This window comes from Maylandia zebra, linkage group LG14 (genome assembly GCF_041146795.1).
Source record: "Maylandia zebra isolate NMK-2024a linkage group LG14, Mzebra_GT3a, whole genome shotgun sequence".
Lineage (NCBI taxonomy): Eukaryota > Metazoa > Chordata > Actinopteri > Cichliformes > Cichlidae > Maylandia > Maylandia zebra.
In genome coordinates this window covers 32,509,046-32,534,010 of record NC_135180.1, presented here as the reverse complement: position 1 = coordinate 32,534,010, position 24,965 = coordinate 32,509,046, and the positions used below count along the sequence as shown (strand labels likewise).

The 24,965-nt window shown below is 40.0% G+C and overlaps 1 protein-coding gene across 4 annotated transcripts in view; it reads right to left on the bottom strand.

The window, feature by feature from the left end:
* Positions 1 to 24,965, bottom strand: part of fndc3a (fibronectin type III domain containing 3A) — a 47,098-nt gene that overhangs the window by 2,749 nt on the left and 19,384 nt on the right. For 3 of the 4 annotated variants that reach the window (XM_023153599.3, XM_012921674.4, XM_076873372.1), the window contains 23 exons: positions 23,822 to 23,897; positions 15,101 to 15,177; positions 14,747 to 14,993; positions 14,240 to 14,530; positions 13,708 to 13,766; positions 12,350 to 12,516; positions 12,173 to 12,232; positions 11,927 to 12,065; positions 11,469 to 11,522; positions 11,233 to 11,357; positions 10,888 to 11,062; positions 9,918 to 10,004; positions 7,605 to 7,743; positions 6,987 to 7,055; positions 6,736 to 6,854; positions 5,591 to 5,696; positions 5,176 to 5,351; positions 4,913 to 5,026; positions 4,681 to 4,830; positions 3,654 to 4,000; positions 2,902 to 3,111; positions 2,441 to 2,607; positions 702 to 826 (listed from right to left, as the gene is read on the bottom strand). In XM_023153599.3, coding sequence (XP_023009367.1) covers positions 702 to 826; positions 2,441 to 2,607; positions 2,902 to 3,111; positions 3,654 to 4,000; positions 4,681 to 4,830; positions 4,913 to 5,026; positions 5,176 to 5,351; positions 5,591 to 5,696; positions 6,736 to 6,854; positions 6,987 to 7,055; positions 7,605 to 7,743; positions 9,918 to 10,004; positions 10,888 to 11,062; positions 11,233 to 11,357; positions 11,469 to 11,522; positions 11,927 to 12,065; positions 12,173 to 12,232; positions 12,350 to 12,516; positions 13,708 to 13,766; positions 14,240 to 14,530; positions 14,747 to 14,993; positions 15,101 to 15,177; positions 23,822 to 23,897 — 3,279 coding nt within the window. The remainder of the gene's footprint in view (positions 1 to 701; positions 827 to 2,440; positions 2,608 to 2,901; positions 3,112 to 3,653; positions 4,001 to 4,680; positions 4,831 to 4,912; positions 5,027 to 5,175; positions 5,352 to 5,590; positions 5,697 to 6,735; positions 6,855 to 6,986; positions 7,056 to 7,604; positions 7,744 to 9,917; positions 10,005 to 10,887; positions 11,063 to 11,232; positions 11,358 to 11,468; positions 11,523 to 11,926; positions 12,066 to 12,172; positions 12,233 to 12,349; positions 12,517 to 13,707; positions 13,767 to 14,239; positions 14,531 to 14,746; positions 14,994 to 15,100; positions 15,178 to 23,821; positions 23,898 to 24,965) is intronic. The other variant, XM_012921676.4, reaches the window with a different exon arrangement.

The following is a 24,965-nucleotide window of genomic DNA, read 5'->3' as shown; positions in this document are numbered from 1 at the left end:
TCTGCCTCAGCCGTCTGTCCAGCTGACACACCCACAAGTTTTTAGAGGACCTCGTGAACCTGATCTGCTTGGTTGCCGTAGTGACACTTTCTTTGATTCTCTTTAATGAGTGAACAAACGTTTCATTTGAAGCCTAAACTTTAATTAAGCCCACCACATAAAATCAAAATTAAAAACAATTGCACACAAAATTACAGGAGGAGGATATGAGCAGTGTTATTTAAATACTGGATGTCAAACTAGCAGTGATACAAAAATTACTTTCTTAAATATGGGCTTTGAATCCAAGCCACCAAGACTGACAAAGAGGGAAACAAAGGGGGATGGTAGCCATATATTTCAGCGTCCTGATTCAATTGCCATATACGATGTGGTGAGATTAGCATAAGCCTGCAGAGACCATTATTTCATGTTAACATGGCCACAGGCCATTGAGAGGGATGAATGTGGTGGCAGGGGTTAGACACCTGGTATACCTCATGGATCAATGACCTTTGCATAATGGGCAATTTAAAGCCAGCGGTGAGTAATACAGAGTGCTGCAAAGCCACAGCAAAAGCATCAAGGCCCTGGGATCCATCTGTATCCCACTCTGCATAGAAAAAGGCCACTGTGATGAATGGTGGGTCACATGAAGGTAACACAGAAGGACATAAAACACAAAGGAGGGGTACAAAACCTTAACACGACAACATCTGTACCTGTTTAAAATCTGAATTTCCTATCATACACTGCAAGCTGTAGATTACTGGGTCCCCCTTCATAGGCGGCAGGGCCTCCCACGTGACTTCGCAGGAGTTATCATCCAGACGCTCCACTTTAGGGGCTGGAGGGTGAAGTTGGAAATGAAAGAGGGAAAAAAATGAGCTGTGATGAAGACAAGCAATACAGGCGACTACTTATTTAACTGCTTTAAAATAGACTAATAGAAATGTAAAAAAAAAACCCACAAAAAACCCAACTACAAAAAAAAACAACAAAACATCACTGACAGCATTAGAAAGGTACACACATGCAACACCCTCTGCATCAAAAAAAATTAGGCCAGTGCTAAAATATCAAACACTGCAGTCAATCCACATGGACTCCCATGTTAAATGGCCAGATTTAGAGCATTTAAATACATGTTTAGAGCCTGACACAGTTTCCCCTTGATGGCAACTTTAATGTGAGTGAAATATCTAACCAATAATCAATAAATGCAGTGTTGCTGTGTGCCTGTCCAAGAAGTCTGCAACAAATTGCACTTGAGTTTTGAAGATTAAAATCTGGTATTTTATTAGTGTGTTACTTAACACTAGTTAGCAGCCATGTGTGTTTGCAATTAGCACAGTTTATAACAGTAGCCTGCTTTGCAAACTGATCCAAGTCCTCCCTCAGGTCCAAACACGGTCAATTCTGGCTACTCAACATCTAAAACGCTACCGGTGGTTATATCCAGGCTAAAATGGCTTCATTTAAACACAGGTAAACTGAACTGCTATTTATCTTAGATTCCCTTTGAAGGGTGGTACATTACTGCAATGGAGATGTGTAAAAAGGCTTCTCTGGATTAAAGTAACCAAAACACCATTTGAAGTGAACCCCGCATAATGCATATTCTGCAAAATAACGGGATGTAGCTTTGTTGACAAAATAGTAAGAGACATCAAAGTTCCCAAACACTTTTCAAACATGAAGTAAACTCCCACTTTGAATGCGAGCTTTGGGGGATTTCTGAAAATGGAACTTCTTCAGACACTCCTAGCTTTAATACAAGAGTACTTGCTTTTATATGAACAGTGACTCAAGCCGATGGATAAAAAAAAAAAGTGCATTTTAGAGAACTTAATGTGATTGTTCCCCCATTAGCAGAGTACCTAACTGTGAGTCACGCTGTTCCTTAGGTAGGTGGCAATTTGAGCAAAAACAATAAAAAAATACGTGGTTGTACTGGACTGGTTGAAAGTGGCCTGGTAATGCGTGAAGAGATGGAGCGGCAAGTAGCATTTTAGTCTTTTGTGCCTTTGTGATATCAGACGTTAAACTCAATGCTGAAATGGCTTGTCTAAATTCAAACTGTCTATATTTGAGAGTCCACTTCACTGTGTGGGGAGACCAGCAGTGTTGAGTAACACTGACAATCTGGCACATGACTGCTTGATTCAAAAGAGGTGCCGCACTGAGAATAAAGCCTACATCCTCATTACTGACTTCAACGCGTAGGATCAAAAGAGGCTCTGCAGAGGCTGGCAGAGACCAGACCACAGAGCTGATCTACACGACTTTTGATGAGAGCAGGCGAGTGGATCTCTGGCAGTTTGGTCTAACTCAAATGCAAGTCAAGTTTGGGTCACCTCAGGTTAAAGGATGAGCACACAGTGTCAAGCAGTGAGTGTCTGTAAAGATAGTAGGAACTGTTTAATGCTTAGGACAGAAAGAAAAAAATGTGGCACTGTACCTTTCAGAGGAGCTGGAGGAGAACGTGGGGTAGTGAATGTGTAAACATTGGAGAAGGGCCCTTCGCCCGCCTCATTAAAGGCCTGGATGCGGAACGTGTAAGAGGTAGACTCATTAAGCCTCTGGACTTTGTGTGTGTGGCATGGTCCTTTATACAAGGATATAAATCTGCAATGACAGGAACATGGAAAAAGAGAAAGGATTTAATGAGCAAAGGATAAATATTAGAAAAAGCAAATGGCATGAGTGACTTCTCTATCTGAAACTACAGAGTGGCAAAAGGCATATCATCAGTTCCTGTCTCCTTCAGCTTCCAACGCAATTTGTCTGCTGCTTTATTTTCAATCACCCCGCCCTCCTGAATACAGTTATATGCAGCTTTTGCTCAAACTCCAGTCTCCCTTCTTATTGGTTTATCTCTTGTCAGATCGCTTTCTCCCACCTGAATAATGACCGACTAACCTGCCATTCTTGTCCCCCATGTGCAGCTGATACTGAAGGGCATCTGAGGTGGCTTTGGCTGGGCCGTCACCCCACTTGAGCCTGAGGGTCTGGTGGCTGAAGGCGGTGCACTCCAAGCGGGGGGGCTGTGGGGGCAGGGGCTTTGTCTTCAGCTTAAAGGTGTGACTAAAGGGGCCTGCTCCCAGGCTATTAAGGGCTTGGATTCGAATCCTGAAGAAGAAGAAGAAGAAGAAGACATGACACCAGAGAGCTGGAAAGGTATAGTAAAACACTGCAGTGACAACCAGAGGACCTTTATGTCCTTGATTTTACATTTTCTGTACAAATTCACTAAAAGTTGACAACAAATTCATTCATCTCAGTCCCTCTTAAAATGTTAATCCATGAACTCTGTCAGTATTTCTGTCTCGTTTAGAATAATAAAACACATTCAAATATCCAGCCAACAAAAAAATGTTTGATGTCTCGTCTGGAACCCAACTGCTTTCTAAACAGTTGCCAGCCCTCTTCACAATAGACAAGGTTTACAGATGTAACCAATTACATCTGCCCAAGTTGTCCCCTTTGACAGCTTTTGGAACAAAGCATCACAGACCAAGTGAATCTAAAAGCATGGCGTGTCCAATTTGTATCACATGTTATTCCGCATGAGCACAGAGACATAATTTAAAAACTGCTCTTTCTGCCTTACATCCGGAAAGTTCTTAGTGGTGTAGCATAACTACGATGCTACCTTTAAAACTTGCACCAACCTGTAGCTGGTGTCAGGCTGTAGATTTTGGATGACGTGTTTGGTGACCGGACCAACAACAATAGGTTGTCGCTCTCCAATGTCAATCAGGTAGGAATTGATCTCAGAGCCGTGATCGCATGGAGGGTCCCAGCAAATACCCAGGCAGGTGGACGGAGAGTAGACCGGCTGTGGCCGGGACTCACTCTCCTCCTCTTCCTCATCTTCATCCGCATCCACTGGAGTATCGTAACTTCGCAGCTCAGACTCTTTGAGCACGTATATGTTGCTGACAGCAGCAGGCACAGTGCAGGGCGTCAGGCAAAACACTGCCTCGCTGAAGGGACCCACACCAGCCACGTTCACAGCCTATTAACAAGAAACAAGAGTGCGCCCAAGAAGTTGATATCAAGTACCACTTGTGGTGTGGAAGAACACCTGTGCAGCATTAACGTTTGACCACAAGATGGAGTTCCAATGTAAACGTAAACAATTTTACTCTTCAGTCAAGAATATGCTAAAAATTAAATGCACCAAACAACTATCCAAATGATAACATCCACAAAATTGGAGAAAACCTCAAATGATGACATTTAGTAACGCTGCAGAAATTATTACAAGTACTGACATTAAAAAAAAAAAAACACACAAAAAAAAAACCACAAAAAAAAAAAAAAAAAAAAAAAAACCCTGAAAAGAACTATTCCACTCCGGCAGAAAGTGGTGTCTCAAAGGATAAGGGAACTGATGCAGAACTGTTTCAGATATTTCCTACTGTGCTGGCCTAGTCAGCTTTATGTTCTCAAATTAAATTAAAGTTAAAATTATTCATTTTACTGGGAGTCCTTCGGATTATTATGAGATTCTCAGAGAATATATCACACTTAAATAAGGTCATAAGATAGCATAATAGTCTTTATATAGTGAAAGATGATGTATAATTCTGCTTTAGACTTTTATTTTAACCATGGTGAAGACTGGAAAAAAAAAAAGGGGGGGGGGGGGGGCTAGAAATCGAGAAATAAAATCGGAAATAATGAAGCACTCACTTGCACCCGGCAGAAGTAGTTGGTTGCAGGCAGTAGGCCTTTCATTTCATGACTGAGGCCTGGTCCACTATAACAAATCTGCATGCTACCCTCAGCTGCTCCCCACTCCAGACGAAACTCTGTCACCGGAGCTCCATTACAAGGAGGGGCCTAGATCCCAAACAAGAAATGAATGAGTATGATGCATACAACACTCAATTTTGAACACATTACTTGGGGCAGCCAGTCTTACCTCCCAGCTCACAACAACACAGCTGGAGGACTTGCATGTGGTGGAGGGAGCTTTGCACTGCTCAGGGGCCCCGGGGCCAGTCGTAACCTCAAAGCGCTCCGAAAGAGGGCCAAACTTTTCACATGAAAAGAACAGAACTAGTTTATACAACCAGAAATTTCCAAATTACACTTTTAAAATGTATTTATTGAGACTGTTCAAAGCACACTGGGAAAAAATAATTAAATCCCTTACAGTGTTATTCAGTATTATTAGTCTCTCACCCCAGCCTTGTTTGCTGCCTTGAGCCGGAAACTATAGGTTTTGCCAGGCATTAACCCTCCTACAGAACAGTCCAGCTCTGGACCCTGGTAAACCTCTTTGCTTTCCTCTGACTGTGGCCCGCTCATTTCTATACTGTAGCAAGAAACCGGGCTTCCTCCGTCTACCTGAGGGACACCTAGGAAATTTGTACAAACAAGTATTTATAAAGATCAATACACTTTGGGAGAAAAAAAGAAGCACTGTCCAAGAAAAATAACAGTGTATAAACAAAGCTAAAATGCACAAACAGCAAAATAATAGTAACTGTACAATCAAAGATTAGTGCTTTGAGGTTTGTTCACAAGACAAATAAATGCATCAACAGAAGCCAGAGATGCATCCCACACAGATCTAAGTTGGAGAGGAATGACTCACCCCAGCGCAGTTGCACCTCCCTGGCTTTGGGCTTGCCCACCAACCGAGGGGGCTGGCATTGCCCCGGGGGCACTGCGGGAGTCTGGACCTGCAGGGTCTCTGACAGCTTGCAAGTAAAGACAACACACCAATTAAGACCCACAGAAAATAACAATTTCACACTCTTTACTCTCTCCTCTTACAAAACACACAGGACACAGATTGTCATTTTCACCGGCTTATCAGACCGACTCAGGCTACAGCAGTCCGGAGAGGAGACGAATGTGAATGCATCGATCAAAGGACACGAGCATACAGAAAAATACGCTGTCTTTATGGGTAAAGTTAGACATACTGCCTCACAAGTGAATTATACACTCAACTTCTGTGACAAAGGGAAAAAAAAAAAGCCCATGTGAGTGTTATGTCACATTGCGCTGCACCAAAAAGCAGGAATTCGCCACCATGACTCATGTTTCTTTACCAGCTCCATCTTGAATAAATGCATGCACAAACAGCTGATGAAGAAATTAATGAAGAGCGTCTGTGAACTGAACTAATTAAGAAAAACATTCTCTGACACATGCAGGGAGGGTTAATCGATTAGCGGGCTTTGTCTTGTACTTACACACCAGGAAGCATAGTCTAATATCCAACATAAGCAACTGACTGAATGACAATTTCCTATTAAAACTTGCCATAAATAGATTACATATCTAGAATCATTTGTGTCAAATTAATGAAATCATCACTGTCTGCTTACTCACAACACTTTGAATAACAGCTCAGAAATGCATCACTCATAACCAAAATAATAATAATAATAATGATAATAACAACAACAACAACAACAACAACAAGAAAAGGGGCTAACACCTAGTGTGATTCTGAAAGTTTTTATAAGATAAATAAGTGTCTGTTACATTTTCTAATGTTTCTAACAGTAATCTCAGTCCACGTGTATGCAAATCATTTAAAAAACAAAAACAAAAAAAGCATAACAAAACAAAAAACGCCCAAAAAACCACAGCCATATCTTACCCTCCCTTTTCTCCCTGCAATCAAATAAATATGTAACTGATGCATCAAACTCTGAATTCCTGTGGTGAAACACAAGGCTATGTGCGCAACCATGTGCACACGTGTACTGACGTTGAATGACTCACCGGGCTCTGCCCCCCCTCGCTCATGCAGTAAACTCGCGTCTGGTAGGAGCAGCCGGGCTTCAAGCCCTCACACACATGTTCCAGAGCTGGCCCCGAGTACACCTGCCCCCACGGTGAGCCTAAGCGGAAAAAACATAACAAAAAACACACACGCACGCACAGACCATTTTAATTACATTAAAATTATTTCAATAAATGAAATCATATATTATTAAATTTGTAAATTATTACTGTCACCATGAGGAACTTACCACTTGTGCCTTCAGAAAGCTCCACAACATACTTAGTGATTTCTGAGCCACCATCATCTTTAGGGGGTTCTAAATTTTAACACAAGCACATAATTAAAATAATTATTTTTCTATATAAATCATTATGTCCCCAAAAGGGTTGACTACTTATCCACCTGAAATATATTAATTCATTTTAAAAGTGTGCTATGAATCTACAAAATTTGATTTCTGATTTCGGCATTAGAATAATCTCAGTTAAAGCATGATTGGCCAAGGATGTTGCCTTGTTTTTTCTTCTGAAACTCATTTTAGTGCACAGAAACATTTGAAAATATCTTCATAACTGCAGACATGTTTTTTAAATGGCATTTTGAAATCTGGAAGCACAGACACGTACAGCGGTGATGGATGTGTTTGTCCAGTGAGGTGTGCGTATGAAGGATTCATGCTTATGTCTGAAGAGAAGAGAATTGTCAATCATCTATAGTACAGACAGCCTGGGATGTCATCCGTCACATAGGTCCAGGCAGAGCTCAGTCAGAAAAATGAACTTGCAAACTGGACTTGCCAGGCTGTCAACTACATGAAGAGTGAAAGGTTTTAATAAGTCAAAAGGGCAACTAGAAGAAAACTTACCCCAGGCCATTTTGAAGCTGTTGGGCAGGACTCTTCCTCTGATGACAGGCTTGAAGGGACAGCCAGGTATATCTGGTTTTGTGATGAACTCGACCACCTGGCTAGGGTTGCTCTTGCCCTCTGAGTTGTATGCCGCCACCTGGAGGAGGTGCAGAAATGCAGAAATAAATAAATAATAAACCCCTATCAGGAAATTAATCCTTTTTTCCCCTCTAGGTAGTAAATGAGGCCAAGTGTATAAAGATCATTATTTTCCCTGATAATAACCACCAACCAGATCCATGAGACAAAGTAAACAGTATGCCTGCAACTAAAATGGCCTCAGGCAAATAGCACATTATGAGAGAGATGACTCTGCAGAGCTTGTGGTGTCTAAACAGGTTTTATTCTTCTCAATTCAAAAGGCAATCATGAAACGAGACAATAAGCTTTATTGGGATTTGCATTTCTCTGCCGCTTCTGCTATAATATTGAAATCTCTGAGCACGCTGAGCAGTGTTCATCCACGAATTGTACCAAACAAACCTGCACAGTGCATAGCCTGCCTTCGCAATGTGCAGCTGGAAAATTGGAAATGAGGAATTGAGGATTTCTTGAGATGGCTAATGAATATTTCTATCATTTAGCCATATGGCGGCTTGTTTATGTGATACTTTTCTGACAGTTTCATGCTTTGCAATGCTGTGGTGTGGATTTGTATGGCCATGTGAGTAAAGCTTATAAATTCTATTACCAGTCTATTAATTAATTTGGATTTCTTGCTCTTGAAACACAGGGCAGAAAAATAGCACCTGTTACTGTCACTTGCTGCAGGAAAATAACAGTTATTATGAGAGGGGAGACACACTGAACACCTGTGATCTAGTGCAAATGCAGTTTAGGAGTACAGCTACTTAGCTAAACTGAATATGACACACTTGTTAAATACAGTCTTATGGAGGAACTTATGTAATCAACTTTTTCTTTTTTCCCTTTTTTTTTTTTTTTTTTAAAGGAAATACCACAAAAGCAGTTCACCTGAATTAAAAGAATGTCTTCTATATGTTTTGGCAATCAGCACTGCTGCCTCTAGCACCAAAACCAGAAACCCACCACTTCCTTCTGAGGACAACCAGTGTAGTAGAAACAACCACAAAGATGCTTTGGGGAAATTGGGAAGGTGTTTATATGTCTGAACGTCTGGATGTCTGCGGTGAAAATGCTGGGCAAAAATGATATTTTTAAAGATGGATTCGAGCTAAGAACTCACTAACGTCACAGCTGAGGTGATGCCATCTCTGAGAAATGTTTAGTTTAACAGGGCACAGTAAACCTCTTAAAAGTGGGCTCTATATCTTTCAGGCCTGCTCAAACAAGGCTAAACAGCATTTACAAATTGCTGTAATCAATACTAAAACAACGTTTACAGGATATGGAACTGTGTTTTAGACAAAACTCATTTAAGACGTCTAACACGCTACAAATATTTAGAAAAACGAATATTACAGATTTATTGAACACACACTATTTTATATAAAGATATGGATCATACATCTCAAGCAGGCGTCACATCTTCAGTTTAATTTCAACCAATTATTAATCTTTGCCCATTTTCTGAGCTCAAAACTCTTTAGTAAACATTCAAAAATTAAATAGGAGACTAATAATGTTGGGGAGAATGGGAAAGACTGGGAATCTGGGAATGTGTGAAAGAGAAAAATATATAGGGAAGAAGACACAGGCAACTATTTGTCCAAAGGTTCTAACATTACTGCCGGCCCAAAAAACTTGTGTAGCTCAAACACTTTGCACAACTAGGTTCTCATTGGCTCTTCCTGTTGATGTTGTCAGCTGCCCACCGCTTTGCTAGCAGAATCTTGCAAAACAGATGACTCACAGGGTCAACATTGAACTCAGCAACTTCCCCGCCTAAAAGCTGTTCCTCTCCATACACACTCCACAACCTTGTTTTCAAAAATCATTGGGACACTTGATATTATTAATAATAATAATAATAATAATAATAATAATAATAATAATAATAATAATAATAATAATAATAAGCAGCAAATAATTCCCAAGCCAACATATCAAATATTGAAGCTTTAAAAATAAATAAACAAATAAATACATGCTCATTCAGAATTTGTTAACCTCAACATTTTTCCAAAAAGTTGGACAGGAATGCTTCACTGCATCCCTGAGCATAAATTTCAGAAGTTCTACATTTATGATCTGCATTCTTTTAATATTTTCATTTAAAAGATATGATTTCATTTATTTCAAATTAAAGTACAACCAAAAGGACCAACGTCAGTCTTTGGGCTCCCTTACCCTAAACTTGTACTTGGTGCTCCTGTGGAGATTCCTAATGGTGAAAGAGAGTTCGTCACCGTTGTAGCTTGTCTGGAAGCCATATCCCTGAGACAAAGACAAATGACAAAGGGAGGAGGAAAACAACCAGGTGAGCAATGGCTTTCAAGGCAACCACTGTAGCACAGAAAGCAAAGTGGTCTGCAGGAGCAATAGCTGCAGGGATTACGGAAGCTTTCGTCTGGTTCACGCCACCTACTACGTTTTGAGGGGCAAAAGCAACAAAGCTACAAATATGTCAACTTTTTAACCTAGAAAAAAAAAAGAAAAAAAAATCAATTGGCTTCTGTGTTACCTGTCTTACCAAGCCCTCTTGCTCCAATTTTTCTTTAAACCTTTAACCGGTAGCTGTGACTCTTGTGATTAAGGATTAAGGATGGATTTACCATTATTTTTAAAAGGCACGAGAAACCACCTTCAATGGAGACCATCTACTCTCGAGTACTTAACACTGTTTAAATGTTCTTGTATCCTTTCCTTCATCCATGGATTGAGTCAACCCTTTCTTGCAAGTCTATGGGCATGTTTTTTTGACCTCACTGCTTAGTTTTCCAACTCTGACATCATCAACTGTGAGACCTAATACAAACTGTTACATCTGTTTAATATTAATTTATTTCAATTAGGCACAGAACGAATCTTAGGAACACCAACGGAAGTAGGACACAATGGACAAAGAATTAAGGTAAGTCTAAGCACAACAAAATGTGGAAAATGTACATATTTTATACTCTTTCACAAACTCAAGATGGCAACACAACTGGAAACACAACAGTCTAAGATAAGCCTGTATGCATTAACGGGAGGCACTTCACGTGGATGGGAAAAACATAATATTTTACAGAAAACAGTGTCTGCATATACTGCTGTTTCATACATGAGCTACAATCTCACATGATCAGATGATTTTAGGTTTACGCAGGAGACATACCGAGCCTTCCTCCTCCATTTCCAAAATATAAAAGATGTCATCCTCCTTTGGAGAGCTAGCAGGCCTCTGCCACTTCAGACACAGCCAGGTCACCCCCGCCATCTCCAGCTCTGGAGGGAAGGGTGGCAATGGCACACTGCATGAGGTGAACAGGTCCACCACTTCACTGAACTCGCTGGGGAGGGCAGAGAGAGATGGTGGATGGGAAAGAATGGGAGAGAGAGACAGAAGAAACACAGTGAGAGACACACATGGATGAAGACAGTGGATGGAAGAAACAGCAATATAATAACGGACAACAGGGAGGGTGCCATTCAGGAGATAATAGGACGTTAATGCACCTACCTTGTACCCATGTCATTTTTGGCTGCAAGGCGGAAAGAGTATCGTGAAGCTGGAGAAAGCTTGGTCACTTTGTACTGCTTCTGAGGTCCATAGTAGCACTGTTCATAAACACCAGTGCCCTTCCCCTTTAATGAACAAAGTGTTTCACTTAAAGAAACTGGAATACTAGTTGAACACAAATATCAATTCTTTAGAGATTAAAAAAAAAAAAAAAAAAAAAAAAAAAAAAAAATTACCTCATCCCACTGGAGTATGTAGTTTTGAATTTTGGAACCATTGTCACATGGAGCCTATAGATTAAAAAAAAAAAAAAGCAAACAAAAAAAGGTTTTTAATATTTCAACTAACTAGTAGTCTGTGCAACCACTAGCATTAATCCTCACCATAGAACAGTTTGAATGAAAACACAGAAGTGGTACAACACTGATGGGGGCATGGTAACAAATGTGAAGGGAAGGTAATTATAATTATCAGGTAATCATAGAAAGTGCAGGGATCTTAACTCTTCGTCATTATTCCGCCTCAAGGGGCAAATATGTGTGCATCGTTTATTACTATCACCTACTATCATTCCTGAACACAAAAGAAATCGTAGTTTCAATATTTAGTAATCTTTTTTTATATCATACATTCTTGCTGCTTCTTAATGTCCAGCTTTAAAACTGTGGCTTCATCAGGCAGTCTTTTCTTTTACCTTCCACTGAAGTAAAAGAGAATTCTTGGTCCCACTGATCTTCTTGGGAGGATTGGGAGGATCTGGCTCACAGCTTAAAGTGGTGAAGCTCACAGCCTCTGATGGGTTTCCCTGTAAACCGCTACACATCGCCTGGACCCTGGGAGGGGGCATGACACAAACAAACAAAAAAAACATGTTTATACATTATTACTAGGAGTACTAAATCTGGATTTGAAATAAGAGGTGGTGGAGTGTTGCACCAACCTGACATGATAGTCTGTTGCTGGCCGAAGGAGTTCTAAAGTTGCACTTAGTTCTTCCCCACTGCATTAAAGGAAAATGAAAAAAAAAAAACACCTTTTGAGTTTGATAAGGACATAGTCTATGCTTAATTTGTCATGACAACTGATGTTAAAACTTGTGGATGTTTCTTATACTCACCAGTGCATGCTCTGGTACTTCCCATCTTTACCACTAATTGAGATGGAGACATCATAGCAGAGAGGCTCTGAGAAGCTGGGGTCATCCTCCTTGCTGTCATTCTCACTTTCTGGCTTGGTGGGCGCACTCCAGCTCACTGTTGCTCCTCTGGCCTCGATGTCTGACACCTATCACAAGAAAGTACATTGGATGAGTATCAAGTTATTCCTTCTTCAGAGTATCTGCAGACTCTTAAAATACTGTCAATTAATAATTTCCTACAACCCTTAAAACTCAGAACCAAAACTGGTTATGGCTGGTAAACAGCCATGCTTAGAAGTCTTAAAAACATAAGCATTTCTTATTCTTGCATTTTCCAAAACCAACATATTGCTTGGTAGTGGAAAAGAGTGTGGGATCAAAATATGCAAACTGACAGTGCATTGGGAAAAAGGTTTTCAGCTTCTGGCAGGGATGTGCTGTGCAACCCTAAGATATTTTTTTTCCATTCTGTTTGGAGAAGATTTAAAAATAGGTTGAGCTACTCTGCAGGGGGGGGATTCATATGTGGAAGAACTCAATCAGGTCAAGTCTGTACCTCCTCCCCTCTGCCCTGCAGGCCCACCTTAGTCCTTTTCCTTCCCGCAGTTTGACTCTCTGTTGAGTAACGGACCAGTATGGCAGCAAAGAGCTGAACTTCCCCAGTATTCTGTTAACTTTATCTATTATATTTCCAACAGAGTTGTTTTTGCTACTTTTACAAGGAGCTCAGACGGTACCAACGGTGACAAATCTTATCTTATAAGGTCAAGCAAATTCTATTTGCAGTTCTACTAATTCTGACCCAGCTGCTATTGAACAGCCATTCTCGTCTTCATTTATCTACAAAGCTGCTGGGCAGCTGAGAACCCAACACCATTTTAAAATAGCAATTTCAAAGGATTAAAAAAAAAAAAGAAGTATCTAGTATGAATATTTCAGTCAGATAATTTTGCAACTATAACATTTAATCATGTATTTTGGTGCAAAACAAATGGCTTTCTCATGTATATAATCTAACTATGTGAGAGCCAGGGGAAAAATGTATTTAACCCAGAGCAAATCCAAACCTTTCAGTACTTGTATAAATGCTGCGGCACAATTGGGAATAAAAGTCCCCACATGGATGGTAGTCAGCAGGTCTGACTCCATTAGTAAGATGCTAAGTAATAATTCATTGAGGTTGTTAATAGAATGTTTAATGATGCAACATAGTAGCATCATTACAGTTTCATTTTTTGTTAACGGAATCACATAAAATCATGCAAACTGCATTAATTAGATTTAAAAAAAAAAAAAAAAAAAGAAAAGAAAAGAAGAAGAAAGAAGCAAACACCAACCTCTGGTTTATTGATGGTGCTCAAGAGCGCTTGTAGGGCCTGCGCCTCCTTGTCAAGTACTGAGGAGAGAAGAGAAAAAAGTAAATCAATTTATTAAAATACTTTAATAATAGCTACTGTTTTTACGTGCTGAACAAACAGGATGTGTCAGTACTACCAAAATCACTCTGTAAATGTCAAACTTCTTTTAAATTAATGATTACAGATCAACCTTCTGTTAGTTACTACCCTTAAGCTTTAAAGACTTAAAGAAAACTATCAAGTGAGGAATTCAGATATTTCTAAGCTGTGAAAATGATTCTCTAACTGGATCTTGAAAAATATTGTAACGGTTTTTTAAATGCTTCATTATTAGTAGTGGATTGTTTCTACATTGTAGCAATCTCCATCAGGTCACAATGTGAAACTATTCTTCCTGCACATTAAAACGTGACTGATTAAATAGTATCACCTTTGCCCAGCTATTAGTTTTCCCAAATACCATGCTAAAACCCAAAACCTATGATAAACCTCCACCCTTTAATACTCTTACCTGCTGACTCTCCAATTTTTCGCTTGCCTGTCTGCTTGTCAGGAGAGGACACTGTGTGCCTAAGTTGCCCCTGCTCTGCCTCCAGCCCTTTCCCTCCAATACCGTTATGAATGTCCACCGTTGGGGGACTGTTGCAGGACTTCTGTGGTGACGAGGGAGGGCTGTCCTTCACCTGCCCTCCTCCTTGACGCTCCTTCAGTTTCTTCTGCAGACGTTCATGTGTTTTGCTAGTTCTGTCATCTCTGTGAACCAACGACGGACGTCCATGTTGGGAGTGAGAATCTGTAGAGACTGTGGCACAAAAACATTATTCTTATAAGATGGACATGCAAATGCACATGATGAAAGTGAAGTAATTCTCTTAGATTAAGCAACTAAAAGAGTAAGACTTGACTCATGCCATTAGTGTGTAACCAGCCTATCCAAATAAAGTGCTGAGAACAAATACAAAAACAAACAACACAACAAGTATAACAGTATATCCAGGGACTCCTGACTCCAACTCACCCTGCTCTGGGTAAATATGAGCTGGATGGTACTGAGAGATGTACTGGGAGCTCATGTCGCCCACGCCCCCTGCCATGCCTGTATACAGGTGATGTGGAGGGGGCATCATGGCAGGGTGTGGGATGAAGGCAGGCAGGTGGGCATGGGGTGGTGGAGGAGGATGGTGGAGAGGGGAGTGCCCCCCTGGGTGGAACTCTGGTTGCTGAGGTAAAACCAGAACCCGCCGCACTCCGTTCTCTTCTATGATCTAAGGGGGGGAAAACAATAGCAGTGAAAGCAGATATCAAAGCTACTCTCAGAATGATAAGATGCCAATCAGAAACACTGGGATGGAAATAGCGCATGAATGGCTACCTGTGAAATGTATCCAGGAGGCACATAGATTGGAGGCACTGAACCATTTGGAGACATCATGGGAACCTGAGCAGGACCTACGAAGAAGTTAGAAAGGCGCAAGATCAAACACCTTCCCTCAGGATAAACACTGTCATACATGGGGCTTAAGTTTAATACAAGCCCAACAGCTATGGCAAACCAGAACCACAATCCACAAATGTAGCACATTTCCGACATGCCACGCAGCAATGAATGAGTGATCAAAACTAAGCCAGAGCCCCCAATTTACATTTTTTAACTGAAGGGTCAGGGCTTTATTTACAGAAGACTGCACTCAATTAGTAAAGTCAACAATGCGGCCATTTACCTTAAAACTTCTATAGAAATAATAAACACACTTTACTTAAATCTAAGTCAGAAAAACTTCTCACATTCAGCTACTTAAAATTCCCATGCACAGGCAGTTTTAACTAAAGCTGCACCTCTGTAAGAGGAATATCCCTGTATATGATTTGTTTTTCTAAACCAGATGCATTTTCAATAAGTATTTTCTTAATACCTATGAGAAAAAAGGCCCAAAACGCATTTTTAAAAATCCTGGCAAATGCAAGAAAACCACTTTCCAAAAGTGCTGAGGAACAAAGTTTCCTGCTCTGTTGTGGGGGGCAGTTCAACGGCTTAGCTCAGCTCAGAGAAGAGACAGCTCAGCAAAAAGCCTTGGAGAAAGAAAGAGACCTCTCAGCCAAGTTTGCACATTCACACATTTCTCTTCTTACAGACCAAAGACAAACGCCCCCCAATGCCATATGTCATGGAGGAGAGCAAAAGAGATTGCTTGATTAAGCATTTTCACTCATTTTGTCAAAAGAGTAATAAGAGGCAAAAGCTATTCTAATTCTAACGTGTCTAGGACTATAGCCTGCCACACTCCCACTAACACTTAGCACTGCCCTCCTTCAGCACTAAGTCCAGCCTCCAGGTCTCAAGGAAGATTAACAGCAAGTACGAGCACAAATAGGAACAGCTGCCAGTTTGCCAGCTACCTGTTTTGGATATTTCCACCACTATTACTTCCAAATAACAGAAGCATTGCCGTTAATACATTCGGGACCAAATTACAGTAACTGTGAGGCTGTTGCTTTAGACTGTAGTAGCATTTAGTTAAGTGTAAACAGATAAAATCTCAACACAGAATAACAGGTCCAGAGTTCACAGTTGTAATCAGCAGCTCAACACAGAGGCGGGTAATGTTTGAGAGGCAGTCGAGCAACTTTGTTTTGTGAGAAAAGTAATGCTGCACCATCGAAGCTGACACAGCAGTCTTTATCTGTGTAGGTCAATCCGTGTGTGAATGTTGCACAGCTTTGGTGATATTGCTGTTGCTATCAGGAAAGGAAGTAAATGTGATCATTTCTATGCTTGTATATTATTCTACAGGCTGTGGGAGAAATGTGAGAGGGGAGAAAAGTCATGAATACATGATAAGAGAAGGTAAATGTCCATATGGGTAGACAGAAATGTTAACTTTAATCTATAGCTGATCATGACGCGTTTGCATCACTTTACAAAGAAAAGTAGTACGACAGCTTAGAATTGCATCATACTCACATCCCCTTTCTGGTATTATTTGCTATACAAAGGGTTACAAAGAATTTTACCCCACTGACCCAGTGTACCGAGCCAAGACTAAATGCATCAACAGTAGCCTCCAGGAGACCCAACTACGTAAGCCCATGATTTTGCAGGGCACCTGCTCCCTGCTAATAAACTTTCTTGAATAAGACAAACAGAAGATAGGCCTTTTATACTGAAGTCAAAAGGGCAAACAGGCAGTGAGTCATTTCCCTGCCTAAGAACACAGGCTGTGCAAGGACAAAAATTCAGGTAACATGAGGAGACTTTGTCTGAATGAAGCCAGTCACACTGGCTCAGCCATCATAGATTTTTAGATTAACAATATAATTTGAGTAGGAGTTCAAGGGCTGCATTGTGAACTCTACTCACTTTTAAGAAAAATCTGTTATGCCACTCAGTACTAAGCAGCACATCAGCCTAACAACTGCCTAAAGCAATTCTAGTTAGTGCCTCTGATGCTGAGGAACAGGAAATCTGATTAATCTCATTAGCATGCTATACGTTGTTCACACAGAATGAAAAGCTTTGTGTCTACCAACTTGGAGTGCATGGGCTAGAAAGTACAAGGTAAGAGAGGCAGGATAGAAGTCCACGATGTGAGAAGCAGGGTGGAAAATAGGGGGAGACACCCACTCTTTTTACATCAAACTGACGCACGCGTGCTGACAAAGATCAGATTATTTGAAGGGAAAAAAAAAAAAAAAAAAAAAAAAAAAAAAAAAGGCCACATCCCCACCCCCCTCCTCCCCCTGAGTCAACCGAAGCACTGGTTGTGCTGACGTGGCCATGGAGTGCCAGCCTTCCAGAGGAAGTTGCCACAGAAAAAAGAAAAACTCATTAAGAAAAAAGAAAGTATCAGTATTCCTCTAGGAGTTAAAGACTTTTCAAAAGGCCGCATACATGTTCACATACACAAAAATGAGCTGAGGCCCTTTGAGCACCCACCTGTTTCCGCTTGTCTTAAAATGGGGCTCAATAACAAAAACAGTCAAGCGGAACTTCACGTGCATGCTGCAAAAATACAAAACTTGGCAGACGTGGTGTTGAAATAATAGATTATAAAATTTGCTTGCTATAATACAAGCAAACTGTCAGGTTTAATCCGATGTACGATGAACCCTCAATTACATTTGAAGACTACAAAGAAGCAGATAAGCTACATAGAGTCTGTTTGGGTTAAGAGACAAGTGTAAAAATCCAGGAAAGCATTCAGAGGGAACAACAGTCAGTATTTTCATATGGGCGCTCTCAATGAGCTCTCACTGGCAACACGATGAACTGTGGTCCTATAAAGATGAAGTGGGCTTGATTAATTAGAGCTAATAAATTGTCTCTATCAGCAAATAAAGAGGAGAGTTAGGGTAGGCAGGGGATGCAAGAACACTTACTGACAGTGGATAATAATTACACCCAAGCAAGGGAAAAGGAAGTACTGAACTGTCAATAATCCCAAAAAGTAATAATTAGAACTTAAAACCATAACCTGAATTTTTAGTGATGACACTGTGGCAAATTGTTCCCTTTTTTGCATGATATAGCATTTTTCTTTTAGGCGGGAAATATCTTTCATCAAATTAAGAAGGCAGTAATTTATAGCAAGCGCAACATTTTATTATCAGATTACAAAGGCTGCATGTGTACACCCATCCTCAGACACAGTGCTGATCCAAAATATGCCTGCTAGCATCCAACCATCACCAATCTATCCAGATAGAGGAGGAGAAAAAAAGGAGAGGGAACTGTGCAAACCAGAACTTGAGGAAGCTGTAAACAATTGAACATTTTAAGAAAAAAATAGACATTTTCTTGGGTATTTGTAAAGTTAATCTGAATATCCTAAAAATGTTAAGGCATCTGTGTGAGTCTTGCAGCCCCCACCGGTATGAATGACGTTTACAGGAAGGGAGGGAGTCAGTAACCTTCATGCTTGTGCTTATTACAGAACATCAGAGGCTTATACTGCTGTAAGCCAGACTAAACCAGAACAAGAGAGGGGCCATGACTACAGGGGGCACTTTTTTGTAAATAATGAATTATCTGACTATGTTCAGGAAATAAAGATTCCACTTTAAAAACAGTTTCCTGACATAAAGTTATGATGTCTGAAATGATAATTTCCCAAACACAAAAACAGCTTAAGAGACATGCAACCATCTTATTGCTATGGACATCCCCCAACTGCCTAAACGGGGGTGGAGGGTGGGGTTAAGTTGACACCCCCCCCATCATATCCTCTTTACCCCTTTCCCTTGGTATCAACGCAGCAGCGGGAGAATGACTCACAAGCTCAGTCATTCTTAGAGCTACTCACTGCAGAAGCTGTGAATGAACTGTCTGCATCCACATGTTTGTGTACATGTCCTTGGAGTTAGGTGGGGGAGGTGATGAGCATAAAAATAGTGCTAATGTGTTTGATGTTTGCAGCCCAATCCTGTAAACCATATGTGATGGCTGTGGTTTGGGAAAGGGTGTTGTGTATGAAAAGAAGTCCAACTACAGCTGTTCACATGGGTTTTAATTTTAAATGATGCAATTCATCCAAATTTCTGTTTATTTCCAGTTAAAATAATAGGCTGACTACTGGTTGCTGGTAGCCTGTGCCACCAGCAACCGTTTCATGATGGCCTTAGCTACTCAGTCGAAGACTGAGTAACGTTGGACCAATGTTGCACCAATTACGATGGGTTCATTCATTACCATTGTTTCATTCTAAACATTTCCAGCGGCCACTTCTTCTGCCACCATTTTTTCAGGTAGACAGGAGGAGAATGCTTTAATTTGAAGAGACAAACTGCCTAAGTGCAGGCACACCAGTTTAAATTTCAGCAACAGCAGTAGACACTAGTGTAGATTACATCATAGACTCCATATAGATTTAACACTGAAGTATAAATTACACCTAAAGAGGTGGTGGAAAATTAAGCAGCGACAGAAAAAGTATAATCCATATTTGGGGGGAAAAAACGTGATGGTTACATACATACAGTTTTCTAGGGTAGCCTATCTGAAACAGTTTTTCTGAAGGTTAGTATGCACTAACAAGCTCAAAAAATTCAAGTTGATGATACTGCAAGTGAAGTGGATCAAATTAACTCAACCCCAAAAACTCAAATCATAGGAATTATTTTCGTAGAACTTCTTGAACATAGATGGTCATCAAAACAGTCTCAAAACGGACTACACCATAGTATACAGTGTAGACAGTTTAAGGCACAGGATATGATAGATGTAACTTTCTTCAATAGGGAAAAAGAAAGACTAAAGACACCTGCAGATCATCAGAAATGAAGTGAAGTGAAGTGTTTCATAGCTGTGAGACAGCCTCAGCGGAGATAAGGGACACGTAAGCAGAAGGACTGAATAATCAAACTGAGTAAGGTGTGTGTCTGCTCAGTAACATGAAGGTCTGTGCACACTATTTTTAGCTTCCCGTCACAATACCAAAATGACTGATTTTTTGTGAAAAAAAATGGCAAATCACTATCAGGTTCAATAAGCCCTGTAGAACTAGACAGAGCTTTATGCCATAAACCACCGACTGAATCATCCAAAGTGATGGTGAATCACCGCAAGGCTATATCACATAAAGAAGTGGATCTAATCAACCTAGTGGTCCTGAAGCTGACTTGCCTCATCTGTCACCAAGCTTATCAGGTGGCTACAGATTCCAGTGATGCAGCTTTCTTCAGCTACGTCTAGATTTGGCATCTAGAAGTAGGTAAAGAGAAAGCCAAATTAGGGAGTGCTGGCCTGAAACTGTGAGGGCATGTCCACTCTCCTTGTGGCAAGAAAGTTACCCAACACAAGCACAGTAAATGGCCACTCCAATTAGATTCTATCATCTCAGGTCCCGCCTCCAACTTAGCAAAAAGGCAAACGCCTTCTATAAACGACATTTAACAAGACTGTGCGTTCCTATTAACCTGGCTGCCATGCCCTAACACACAGAAATTGTGCACATTAAGCTGCTAAAAATATGTGAATATATGAGCACACAAAATGATGTCGTATAAAGCAAAAAGTGCGTAAGCCAGATCCTTTTGGCTTTGTGATACCATCATACACACCAGGGTTAAAGATGGAAGCATACACGTGCACATTAAACACTTAAGTGAACAGAGATATTGTTGTGTTGTATGGGTTGTTCTGAACAAACAAGGGAGGGGGAAAACAAAACAAAAAACAACCCAATCAACCAGCACATACATGCATGCATGCATGCCTGCAAGCACAAACAGACACACACACACACACACACACACACACACACACACACTTCTTCCTCCCTCCTTGCACTGCAAGCGGTGAGTCATCCCTCTATTCACGTCACAGAGAGATGAGTGCACCCTGTGACAGGCCAGTTAGTAGCAGTCACACTGATCTATGTGGCACCTCTCAGCTCCTTGTTTCTCCTCTGATGGAAACTATGCATGCTTGTTCCCTATTAGGAAGGTTTACTAAGCTCATAATGGGGGACTGGTGTGAGAACTCAGAAGAGAGGAGTAGGGAGAAGAGCCCCTGCTGTGAGCACACTGTATTATGGCTTCCTGGCTGGGCAGTATCACTTTCTATAACTCCTTTGTCATTTAACTATAGATCCCTGGGGCATGTCATCTCATAGTTATTTCTATATGCCACATGGTATAGACAAAAGGCCCAGACACAATGAGACAGTAAGCAGCAGTCTATATGGAAATCATTAAATGTGTCCTACAATGCTGAATGCCTTTAATGGGGTCACAAAGGGTATCAGAAATTAATCACACTATGTTAACATCTTTTTCCTTATCATATCAAATTCACAATTGGAGAGAGAGAACGCAAGAGTGGCTATGAGCTCGAGGAAATGTCAATACAGGGCAGGATGTCCCGTGTACCAAGCCATAAACAAAGCAAATCATTTTCAGATCAATGTTTTCTCCGGGCAACTACAATTTATCATTTATAATTATGGTACCACGACGCTCCCTCCTACAACTACGCTGGCACTTTTTTCCCCTCCTTCACACTGTCAGCAACACGTTAGGGCTAGACTTCATTGTTGCTGTCACAAAGCCAGCGTAATCACCAACAATTGTGGAAAAGGAAATGCCATCAGGACAAATAAGCATGAGTAACACATCTTACTCAAACATCTTTTGCCCCAAGCCCTCTACTAAACACTGTAATTATGCCATATTTTTCTTTAACATTATGATATATAGATTACAGATGCACCATTCATCAGGACAATGGATTTTTAATGAGATGAGGGAGAAGAATATAAAGAGAACAAAATTACATATTAACTGAGCGTAATCAAGCATTTCTCATGCTAGATTCGTATAAATAATGCACATTTTGTTAACATCTTTTTTGTTAGTTTGTTGTGTTAAACAATAGGCTCACTCATTTTTAAGTCTTCTAAAAACAGTACATGTGATCGTATGAGTACACAAAACCGGTTTTGCTTGCTTTAATCACTGTTCCCGTTTACAATGGTCACAGGTCTCTTCCTTATGTGTAATTCAAGTGATGAGGGACAAAGTCTGAAGGCTTTGATTAAATATAAAAATTTTTTTAAAAAAAAAAACTCTTCTAAAGTTCAGCAAACGTAATAGGAGCGTTCAGCAGTCTGAGTTTGACAAGTCAAATGAATACCTTCCAAACTAACTGTGCTTTTCAGTAGGCATCTAATTGTTCATGTTATCCTCTTGCTGCCATATTGACAAGGAAAACAGTGTCCAGATGAAGAAAATAAAGAACTTCATACTTAAACCACGGTACCTTTGGAAGATACCCATTTGATTCAACAGTCTCAGAATGCTGAAGCCTCTTATTAACTTTAAAGACAGATGGAATGATTATAGTAAACAAAACACACTTAAATAATGCTTGCATGACCACATGTACATCACATACTACAGAACAAGAATCTGTCCTTTAAGCACGTTTAAAGATATTTGTCTTAAAAACATCTTGTCATATGCCATTCTTTGAACTAGTCACTGTTGTAACTGAAACTATACGTGCAATTATGGCACTGAGCAAGCTGAGAGCTATGACACATGACTACCATTCTGATATTTTTTCAGTAAAAATACGTCACTGCATCCTCACCAACTTCCTCTCTTTCAAGGCGAAAAAACCAAGCTGAATGACTCCACATAAAGGAAATAACTGACAAGAACAGAATCTGTGTTAATCAGATTACCATATCCTGAGAAAAAAAAAACAAAAAAAAAAAAAAACGCACTCATCAAGCACTTTATTAACACTACTGCAACCCTGTAATTCAATACAACCCCTCCTATAGTAATTTTTCCACCCCATTTACATACGTAACGGTGGAAAATATTATGCATGCTTTAAGATATGAAGCAGTTAAATGTACCACTACCAACCACCATGACTTAAATGACGAACATACAAGTAGAATGATCAGATTTACCAGCCCAACTTTGACTTTAGGCTCAACTTAATCTCCCTTTGTCCTACTCCCCTCTAGGTCTCTAGTTTTCCCAAGGCTAAGTTTATCCAAACATTTCAACTTTCATTTTCTCTTTGTAAACGTGATGCAGAGTGAAGATTAATATGATTATCTGACAGCCACGCCTTCTCTACCAAATGCCAGAAAAGGCTCTTCAGTTGAGTGACAGTCATGCAGGTGCCTTATTTTTCATTAGCTGTTGATGATTTCTGCTGCAAATGAATGAGTTTGAAGCTTTAACATTTTATATGTATTCATATGTACAAGGTTATGATGAAAATTAAACCTTGATCTAATACTGTTGCCGTGTTATCTATGCAGAAAACACATAGTCAAACACAACGCCTAATTATCTCTTTAAAATGCTGGGGAAACTATTGTATTCCAAAAATAGATTAACAGATGACATTGTATGAACTAATTTTTAAAGGCAAAAAACAGAACTGAGAAAATACGTTTTGTTTTATTTTTGTCTCTATGCATTAATGAATAAAGACGTGTGAAAAACATCCAGTGAGGTAAAAAAAAAAAAAAAAAAAAAAAAAAAAAAGTTAAGACTGACTTAACTGAACGTTATGTCATATTAGACAACACAGATAAAAATTTAGACTAAAAAGATCAACGCTTCTTCTTACCTGTGATACACTGAAACTGACCATCCTCTCGTCGAATAGTAAAGGCCTCACCTGGGTTTACTTGCACCAGGATTACCTGTGAGAAAGCAAACAAGATGACAAACAGAAAAATATGAGTTTCAAACTCTCATTTCAGTGAAGGCATACTGAATGACCTACAAAAGTGCCATGCTTAATGAATAACTTTAAAATAATTAAACCGTCTCATACCCTAAAGAAGGTATAATTCAGGAAAGTCAAAAAGGTAAAAACCACAATCGTAAAAAAGAAAAAAAAAAAGTATTAAAAAAAAAAAATACAAAAACCAATATGATAATATAAAATATAATTTGCTGGAAAACAGTTTCTCGCCACAGCTAAATCAAATGTACAGGAAAGACAAATTTGTTGATTAAGAAAAGACACAGCTACGTAGCCGACAATGAGTCACACTGCTTATGTCATTTACAAAAGACCAGGAAAAAAAAAAAAAAGCAAAAAAAAACAACAACCAAGAAAGCACAAACTAAAAAGCACACTTTGGTCTGTAAAGACATTTCCAATCACCTTCAAGGTCTCTGACAATATAATCTTTCTTTTAAGAGCTGCATCCAAAGTGTTATTGTAAGTTTATAGCAATCATTATTTTTCTCCTTTCAATTAAATAACAGGTTAGCTTAGGTTAGAAAATGAAAATATCAAGATCACAAACTGATTATTCCGTTAACTTGTCTTTTTAAAGTCTGAAACATGCGCAACTAGGCTTTTGTTGCCTGGCACTGTGTGTGGGAGCTAGTTACCTCACTCTTGTGGAAGTCGCTGTCATAGAATCTACACTCCTCTAGCAAAGGGCTTTGACTATGGTTCGCTTCAAGCACTGAAATCATCAGCACCTCCATCTCTGACACTGCTCCCATTCATGTGCTCAGCAGGGAGAGGAAAGAGCCCTTTGCCTGCCACACAGAGCCTCATATGTCCATACAAACCCACACAAGCAGCGTCAGCAGCAAGCGTAGATGATGGAGGTGGTGGGAGGGGCAAGGGAGGTTTAAGTGAATCAAAGTCTCGCTACTTCAGAGACGGCTGCATGTGTATGTTTGTTTTACACTCTCTTTGATTTGAAGCAAATATGCTTTGTAGGATATTTCCTCCCCCATTTAATTTT